The following is a 10,114-nucleotide window of genomic DNA, read 5'->3' as shown; positions in this document are numbered from 1 at the left end:
TGTACGTACGTATGTGTGTACGTGCGTGTTCTGAAGACTGATGAATCAAAAGGAAAACACCCTTGCCAAAACAATCAGTTTAAGGACAGGCTAATAAGTCCTACAGCCAAAATACTAGAACACTAAAATTTAAATACATTTAGAAAAATTCCATAGGCATCTCCTCACCAGCAAATATAAGTTTTAATTAAGCTATCTATTTGCTTTAAAGAAATGTCATTTTAGCACTGGTGAATATAAAATAAGGCTATATTATATTTTTAATACAGTTTTTCTCCCCCCAAAAAAATTCTATCAAGATATTGTAAGGAAAAAATGTTTATACATATGGATGTAATAGTAGCGTAAGCAATCATTTAAAAACTCCACAATGTTTACTTTTCTCAGTCATATAAACTTTTAAAAACTGACCATGCCAAAATCATCCCCTAAGCACTGAATATATGCTATTTTGCAGCTGCATAAACTATAACTTCCTAAATTACGGGGAGTAATTAGTGAATAGTTAAAATTATAGGTAGAGAAAAGTAAACACAGCCTCATAGCCAAGGGGAACCTGCTGGCAGATCTGCAACAGATCATAGTGCACAAGGAAATCATACACTGGACATAGCCAGTTACTCTAATTTGTATTCTCATCTCATCCACTTCTACCAGTAAGCCAATAGGAGGATATGGAAGATGCCCTCCCACTGTGAAGCTAAGTGAAATTACAAATGAGGAATAAACATTGCCAGCCTTTCAGAAGTCTGGTGTGTTTTTACTGATTCCCTTTCTGTAAGAAGAATATGTAGGAGAAAAGGAAAAGAGGAATAAAAAAGACCTTTGGGCCCTAAAGTCAATCCACTGGGGAGCAGTTTATAGAGAGGAAATGAGGGTATGGCTAACAGGATTACCTCAAATAATTCTTCAGTGTCCCACTGGGATTCTAAGGCAAGAAGGCAACAGGCCAATCTATCACCCCCACGGATTCTGAACCTAAACCCCAGCTTTTTCTAAAATGGATACACTAAAAGGGAAAGTAGTTGAGATAAGAAAAGGGATTTGGATGAGGGAGATAGAAGGGTTCCATATGCAATTTACACAATGTGCCAATTATCATGTTTTATGCTTAAAAGAATGATCTCCTTTAAATCCTCACACTAACTTATCATTGCCACCATTTTAGAGATGAGAGCCTAAGAAGGTTAAGGTTACCCAAGGAACAGACTGTAAAGCCCGGACACAACCTGCTGTTGTCTCCTATCTTTGGCTCATATGCCACAGATGAATAATTTTGAAGGAGACATTCTTCTTTCAAAGATAATTTGCTCTAACTTAGCAAAATCTATCATTTATAAAATGAAGAGAAAAAGTCGGTACAGTCAAATCTGTTCTGGGACTAAACCTCTCAATTGCCTCACTGCCCAGAGCAGCAGAACTATGAAGAACAGTTCTCTCTGGAGACAAAACTGTGCTAGAGAGAACAGGGTAAAATAATTATGTAAAATTAAAATAAATAAGGCAAAATTTGTTAAGAATTCTTTCAAAAGATGGGAACACATTCCTAGCTTGGGTCAGCACACACAGGCAGCTGAGCCAAAGACAGAGTCTCCAGACTGTAGGTCGCACGGGGCCATCCCAATGTCTAACTCTGGCTGCAAGAGAACACCCTTAGTATACGAGACAGCCATTCTTCCGCCTTTCACCCCTTTTAACCTCTTCCCTCATCTCTTCTTCTCTCTTTTCTCCTAGAATTCCCCTTCATCCCCATGGTTTAAGGATTGTGACTACAGTTAAAACTGATGAAACAAAGAGAGTACACATAGAATTATCCAATTATCTAAATGATTTCATTCTCAATTTTTTCTCTTCTTATCCATTTTCATTTTATTGACTCATGCCAGTAGTCATCCTTTCCTATGATCCCATTTTATTTAAAACTCTTCAAATAACATACCTCTCATTCATTGAAAAGGAATATGGTGAGGGCAAAAAAAAGATACGGGACCTGCCTCTCTCCTTTCCCTATTTCTTCACTGAAGATGTCCAAAATTTCAAGTTAAAAATATAAGAAAATCAACACAGAAAATATATTTCTTTCTAATATTAAAATTTTTTACTTAAAATTCACACTCATTTTGTATTTCCCACTAATTGGGTTACAACCAAATGGCCACCAAGAGCAAAAGAGTCCAGCATTTTTTCTTAGTGAAACAAAAGAGACTGACTACATAGTGCAACATTCCTTTTACTGTTGCTTGAGTGAAACATGGAAAAGATTGCATGAAGGCTGCCCTTTCTCTGGTTAACTAATAACAACACAAACCTTAACAGCCTGGTGCCTCTAAATGTTTTAGCATATTTATTTTTCTTCAGTGGATGTTAAAGCTATAACTTCTAGACGTAAAAGAATGAAAGACTAAAAAATTATGTTCTCACATATTTGAGTTTTATGCCAGAAATTTCAGGGCACAATTCTTAAGATTATAAGGAAAGACTACTTTAAGCTGATACTAGAGCAAAACAGAACAAGAATGTAAACAACTGACAGTGGGAGTTAGCCAAGACTGTACTGTCTAGCCTTCCCCCACTCCCTAAAATGACTCCTCATTTAATATGAGTTAACTTTGGGGCACCTGGGTGGCTGAGTTAGTTAAGTAGCTGCTTTTGGGTCAGGTCATGATCTCAGGGTCCTGGGATCATTGAGCCCCATATTAGGCTTCCCTCCTCAGTGGGGAATCTGCTTCTCCCTCTGCCCCTCTGGCTCATGCTCGCTCTCTTGCTCTCTCTCTCTCTCTCTCTCTCTCTCAAAAAATAAATAAATTATTTTTTTAAAAAAGAGTTACCTTTAAATTCTGACCCTATAACATACTTCAATAAACAAATAGACCAATTCAGTTACAACCCTAAACAGTTGGACTGGTATCTATCTAAGAGTTGCTGTGCATAAAATAACATTTTCCCAATTCTTACTGTGTTGCAGAAGCCTTAAATCTTGAGATTTGTTATTTTATCAAAAAAAGAGAGCAGCCCGGGTGGCTCAGCGGTTTAGCGCTGTCATCAGCCCAGGGCGTGATCTTGGAGACCCGGGATCAAGTTCCATGTCAGGCTCCCTGTGTGGAGCCTGCTTCTCCCTCTGCCTGTGTCTCTGCCTCTCTCTCTCTCTCTGGGTCTCTCATGAATACATAAATAAAATCTTTAAAAAAAAAAAAAAAAAAAAAAAGGTCACACATCCCAGGTAAATCAGGCTTTGAACCCCTGCTGTCTGACTCTGAAAGCCTTATGTTATAATCACTAAATTAAACCACATTGGGTAGCTGCAAGAAGAATTAAATGATTTGATGTATGCAATGTATATTACACACAGTGAGAATACTCTTGCAGGGCACTGTGATGGGCCTTAGAAATAAATAATATAGCCTTTGTCCTCAAGCAACTCAAACAGTGTTTTGATATTTTAGCAAAAGAAGTCTCCTTCTATTCAACCATTTAATTTATGAACTATTCATAAGATGAGTGGCCCAGTCCAACATGCCTGCCACACAGTGGGTCCCCAATAAATAGCAAGTGCTATGATTCTTATGGGGGTCATCTGTGTTTCTACTTCTCTCTGGTGTCTACTCCAGCAGTTGTAATTTGATTACCAACCTGGAACCATAGCAGTTATGCTCCAGAAGATGTGGAGCAACCCTCTGTGCCCACCAACATGCCCACCTCCAGAGAGCCACAGCTACAAAGATCGCTAGGGTTATCAGGCACCAAAGGAGAATGTCTTCATCAAAAACTCTGCTTCCCTTGGATTCACCTCAGAAATGGGAAACTCCTGTCAGAGCCTTCAGTTCCAAAGCTCCATACCACAACCTTCACATCAGCCCATCTCTGCCCTATCCTATTAAGGAAGAGTCCCACTCACACTATGTGCATGAGGAGACAAAAGCGGAAGGAAGGAAGAGGGTAGTCAAACAGCTGATATCATTCATTAGTATTCACAATATATTTCCTCACAAAATCATCATAAAGCAGAGTGTCTCAACCTTTCATCTCTTGCCAACACACCAAAGGATTCAGCTCCCAGCAGTAAAAGAAGCTTCCTACAGAAATGATTCTCAATTGGAGACTGGGTGACATGGCCTGCCTGGAGGATATATCGAAATTTGGGAAACAGGTAGTGAGAGAGAGATGACTAACATATCCCTCAGGTAACTTTGATATGCCCCTTGAAATAACAATCACTTTTATAGAATCTGCCTATTAGATGCTATTACATTATTGTACTACTTTGCCACATGATGGTTTAGATAGGATTTATGAGTAGCTTAAGAATATAACCAAATAACCACATTTAAAATAATTTTTGTGAGAAAATTCTTTTTTTAAGTCCCAAACAACAGACTTAAAACCTTACCTGTTTCCAACTTTCGTACTGCCTATAAGAGGGAGGAAGGGTGACTAATAGTTCATTGTGAAGTCATACAGGTGCTTTAGCTGAGATTTATAGAAGGGCTTCGGTGAGATCCAATAGCTTCATGAAATTATATGCAAATTTTGTGTGCAAATTTTGTGTAATTTTCTAGAGAGCTTATATCAGATCCTCAAAGTATTCCATAGCACACAAATATTAATTTGAGAACCACAACTATTTACTACACAGAGAAATGTAGACAGAAGCACCAATATCTGGATCATAACAAATACAAGAAGTTCAAGAACTCCAGACTTCTGTCTCTACAATCCATCTTTATTTTCATGTAACTCCCTGCCACCCACATATACCTGATGCCAGAACCTGGTTTGAATCTTGAGAGAGAAAAAATCTTACTGAGAATTGAAGTTTTTCCATGCCCTAGAATGTAAATATTTATGTACTTCTTAAATTGCTGAGATTTTTTTTAAGAGTCCAATAATAACAGGTTTTACTAATGTCACAGAATAAACTATAATCACTGGGTACTTCTCACCTTCATCATTACCTACAGGCCACACACCAGATAATTACAGATAACTAAAATGCATGTGAAATGCTCTAGAATTTAAACTTTCAATTTGATATTAAAAAGCTATGTTTCAGAGCTATACCATCAATTACTGCACAATAAATTAAAGCACATTAAACAAGTCCAAGATGTGAAAATAATATTAACTGACCTTCATGAGATGCTGATTTATCCATTTTGTAAACGTTTTCTTTTGAACTTTGTCCCGTTCATCTGGAAGGGGAAAAAAAGATATAAAATTAAGTTGGTAAAATCTATGAAGGGGAGACTTTAACTGTGATTATACATATAAATAAAAATAAGGTATTCAAAAAATATCGTTTAGTACATTTGAATTTTCTTGTTAAATTTTGGCAACTTGCGGCTATCTGTAAAGAAGTTAGAGGCCCATCTGTCAAACTGGTCTCTTCCCAGTGTTTTATTTGCCAACATTACTTGATTAAACCAATCCCTCTGTGAATTCTGTTGTATAAACTCAGTCACAAATACCATTACAAGGAAGTAGTCTGACGAAACACTTCACTAGCTTCAAGTAATTTGCACTAAATTTCCCAAATCACTTGACCACATATTACAACCTATCTGGTCTTCCAACTAAAAGAGGGACATTAGGTAGCATCATTCTCATCTTACAGAAGAAGAAACCAAGGCTTAGGTTAAAACATTTGTCCACCACTATTCAGCAAAACATTGAAAACTGTGATAAAAGGCAGGAGTTACATTCAAGTCCTTTGGCTGAAGTAAATTATGGTTTAATGACTAACCATGCTGCTTCTTTTCTAGACTCCTGGTTTTGAATTGTTTGGTAAAAAGGAAACATCCCAGCTAGATCCTCACTAGAGAGAGTGATACTGCCCTGGTTACCACAGATATGGTACACAGAAAAGTGAAGGAAGGCTTCTTATGATTTAAGGAGAAAGAGTACTAGAATGTTGTTGTTGAAAAGAAAATCATAACCTTCCAACATCTAGAAATGACATTCAAAACTATACTACCTTCTTCCTCCCTGGTTCAAGGTAGCAATTCCCTACTTTCTTTTTTCCCCTTCTTCCTCCTTTCTGCATCTAGGATAGTGCTTTCTTCTTCCTTGATGGTCTTCTTTCCTTCCCTACCACAGTTTGAAATTCTCCAATCTTGTAGGCTATGTCTCACTCTCTTCCTCCTCATTCTTCATCCATGAGTGCTCTTAAACTATTTTAATGGAAATGAAGACCCTTTGAAAATGTATGTTCTACTTATTTAAAGTATTTCTGGACATTATTAAGGGCATTGGAGTCAAATAGCTGCATAGCAATATCCTGAACTCCTCTTCTACAGATACACCAAATCTACAGCCACATGTGGATGAATTCCCTTTGATGAAGGCCTGAAAAGTGACTAAACATCTTCCCAACAACAAAGACAAAAAAAAAAAAAAAACATACTGAGACAGGTAGAAGAGGCAGAGACATAGTCTCACCACAAACCCTACCCCCAGTGCAGTGACTCCCAGTTGGCAGAGATCTCACAAATGCAGACCATCTCCTGGAGGAGCAAGAGATTTATGCTTCACATCAGGAAGCATAAGACTTGGACCTGCACCAGAGTGATCGGGCCCCAAAATATCTTTGAAAACTTTGAAAACAACAGGGCTTACATTCAAGAGACCCAAAAGGCTCTGTGGGAAACAGAAAATATCCACTCTTAAAGGGCTCACACAGATTCACTCACCCAGGAGCCAGCACAAAAGCAGCAGCTTAAAAAGCATCTAGACCACATGAGAAGGCGATTCATTTGTTAATATTAAAGCTTCTACTGGAGCTTCAAGGGCATACTGGGAATTTCTCTGAGCATGAAGGTACTAATAAGTGCCATTTTTGCACTCTCTCACCACTTTGCTAGAACACATCATTTTTGTGCTCCCCCTATCTTGCTCATCCCACTGGGCTTGTCCCACCCCCACACAACCTCTCTCTACTACCTACCACTGCCCCCTGCTCCCACAGTCCCACTTCAGCCTGCAGGTAGCCTTGTACAGCCCTGGGTTGCCCCCAGAGAATCACTGAACTTGGTGGGCTTGCCCCAGCCCTAGGCTCCACTTGGGTTCTAATGAAGCCATTGGGCACATGTGGTCAACACAGGAGTGTTGTTAAGCTCTTGTTGTTAAGAGTTGTTGTTAAGCTCTCATCTCTGGTGGTCAGGGTGGATTGTGTTGCTGGGCTCCATGGAACTAAAACAATAGAAAAGATAGTTCTTGGCAAGCTACCAGACTCAGGTCAAACATTAGACTGAAATATACCCCAGCGTTCCTGTGGAAAAGGCCTATTTATTTGTCTTGGAGCATTAGCCAGAGGGGCAGTCTGTAGGTTTACCATGCATCTAGAAACCATGGAGGGGCTCTCAGAAAACACAGGGCAGCAAGCCACCTTTGTACTCTCCCTCAGCCTCTCTACAGCTTGTAGGTACTTCCCAGGAAGAGCCTATACATTCATCTGGAGCCCAGATTTTTACAAGTGTTACCAAGAGGATATCTCTAAATCACTTGGTCTGCAGGCCCAGGAGAGATTACGACTATGTTCCCACAGGACTATGTAAATCTGCATACTTTACAAGGTGCTGCCTGAGGTCTGGTTTCCAATCAGCCAGAAAATAAATGCTGACTGAGATCCCTCCCTCTGGAACACTGTTAGGGCTTGGCACAATCTCAACAACTGGGACCTGTCAAGGATAAAGCGGACTGCTTTAACAATCACAAAAGTTTGAGAGAAAACCAAGAGCTAGGGCAAGGTTGAATGATAAGGTCCGTCACCTACCCAAAACCACTCCTTTAAGACAAGGGGAGGTAGGTGATTTGCCCAATACACAGAAATGAACACAGAGAGACAAGCAAAATGAAGGAACCCAGGAATATGTTCCAAGCAAAAGAACAAGATAAGACCCCAGGAAAAATGCCTTAATGAAATGGAGATCAGTAACTTACCTGATAAAGAGTTCAATTAATGGTCATTAAGATATTCACAGAACTGGAGAGAAGAATGGATAACTTCAACAAAGATAGAAAATATTAAGAAAGTACTAAACAGAAGTCACAGAGCTGATGAATATATAACTGAACCAAAAAATACATCAGTGATTCAACATCAAATTAGAAGAAGCAGAAGAAGAGATCAGCATCCTGGAAGACAGGGTAGTGGAAATCACCTAAATACAGCAGCAAAAAGAAAATAAGAATTTTAAAAACTGGAGACAGCTTAAGAGACCTATAAAACATCAAGCAGAATAACATTTACATTATAGGAATCCCTGAAGGAGAAGAAAAAAAGTTTTGAAGAAATAATGGCTGAACATTTCCCTAACCTAAGAAAGGAAGAAGACATCCAGGTCCAGGAAGAATAGAAAGTTCCAAATAAGATGAACCCAAAGAGATCCATACCAAAAGACACCGTAATTAAAATGTCAACAGTTAAAGAAAAAAGAGAGAATCTTAAAAGTAGCAAGAGGAAAACCACTTGCTACATACAAGAGAAACTGTGTAATATTTTAAGCTGATTTTTTCAGAAGAAACTGCAAAACAGAAGAAAGTGGCATGATACATTTAAAGTACTGAAAGGAAAACTTCCAACCAAGAATACTCTACCTAGCAAGTTTATCATTCGGAATTGAAAGAGAGAGAAAATTTTTCCAGACAAGCAAAAGCTAAAGGTATTCATCACCACTAAACTGGCCTTCTAAGAAATGCTACAGAAATTTCTTCAAACTGTAAAGAAAAGGCACTAATAACAAGAAAACATATGAAAGCAAAAAAAAAATGCAAAAAAAATAAATAAAATAAAATAAAAATGCACTGGGAAAGCAAATATATTTAACCACTTATAAATCTAGTGTAAAAGTTAAAAGACCAAAGTAGTAAAATTAACTATAACTACAATAGTAAGTTAAGGGATAAACAAAATAAAAATATGTATAACATGATATCAAAAACACAAAACGTGCATGTGGAGGCAAAGTAAAAGGTACAGTTTTTAGGATGTGCTCAAACTCAACTTACTATCAACTTAAAATAGACTTATATACAAAGAATAAAACAGATTAACCTCACAGTAACCACAAAGCAAAAACTTACAGTAGATACACAAAAGATAATGAGAAAGGAAGTGAAACATAACACTAAAAAAATCAAATTACAATGGAAGAAAACAAAAGAAGAAGAAACAGAGAAGAACTACAAAAATAACCAGAAAGCAATTAACAAAATGACATTAAGTACAGACCTATAATAATTGCTTTATTTTTTTTAAGATTTTATTATTAAGTAATCTCTATTCCCAACATCAGGTTCAAACTCACAACCAAAATATCAAGAGTTGTGTGCTCTACCAACTGAGCTAGCCAGGTGCCCCAATAATTGCTTTAAATGTAAATGGACTAAATTCTTCAATCAAAAGATAAAGATTGACTGAATGGATTTTAAAAACAAGACTTATTTTCTTAAAAAGACATCTATATATTGTAAGACTCACTTCAGATCTAAGGACACACAGACACTGAAAGTGAAAGGACAGAAAACATACTGTATGCAAATGGAAATTAAAAGAAAGCTGCTATAGCTATACTTATATCAGACAAACTAGACTTTAAAACTAAACTTTGTGTAAGAGACAAAGAAGGACATTACATGATGATAAAAAGGTCAACCCAACAAGAGGACTTAATACTTGTAAATACTTATGCACTATAAATATATGAAGTAAATTTTAATAAGATCTAAAGGGAGAAACTGACAGCAATACAATAATAATATGGGATTTTAACAACCCACTTATATCAGTGGATAAATCATCCAGACAGAAAACTAATAAGGAAACATTGGCCTAAATGATATATTGGACCAGATGAACTTGATACATATATACAGAATATTCTATCCAAAAGCAGCAGAATACACATTCTTCTCAAGTACACATGGAATATTCTCCAGAAGAGATCAAATGTTAGACAAAAAAACAAGTCTCGGGATCCCTGGGTGGCGCAGCGGTTTGGCGCCTGCCTTTGGCCCAGGGCGTGATCCTGGAGACCCGGGATCGAATCCCACGTTGGGCTCCCGGTGCATGGAGCCTGCTTCTCCCTCTGCCTATGTCTCTGCCTCTCTCTCTCTCTCT

The 10,114-nt window shown here is 37.8% G+C and overlaps 1 protein-coding gene across 26 annotated transcripts in view; it reads right to left on the bottom strand.

The window, feature by feature from the left end:
- The window catches only part of DST (dystonin), a 480,488-nt gene that overhangs the window by 250,472 nt on the left and 219,902 nt on the right, over positions 1-10,114 (bottom strand). For all 26 annotated transcript variants that reach the window (XM_077903540.1, XM_077903549.1, XM_077903545.1 and 23 more), the window contains one exon: positions 5,128-5,189. In XM_077903540.1, coding sequence (XP_077759666.1) covers positions 5,128-5,189 — 62 coding nt within the window. The remainder of the gene's footprint in view (positions 1-5,127; positions 5,190-10,114) is intronic.

This window comes from Canis aureus, chromosome 7 (assembly GCF_053574225.1).
Source record: "Canis aureus isolate CA01 chromosome 7, VMU_Caureus_v.1.0, whole genome shotgun sequence".
In the NCBI taxonomy this organism is placed as follows: domain Eukaryota; kingdom Metazoa; phylum Chordata; class Mammalia; order Carnivora; family Canidae; genus Canis; species Canis aureus.
Note: the sequence above shows the minus strand (reverse complement) of the source record. Positions and strands in the feature narration are given on the sequence as shown.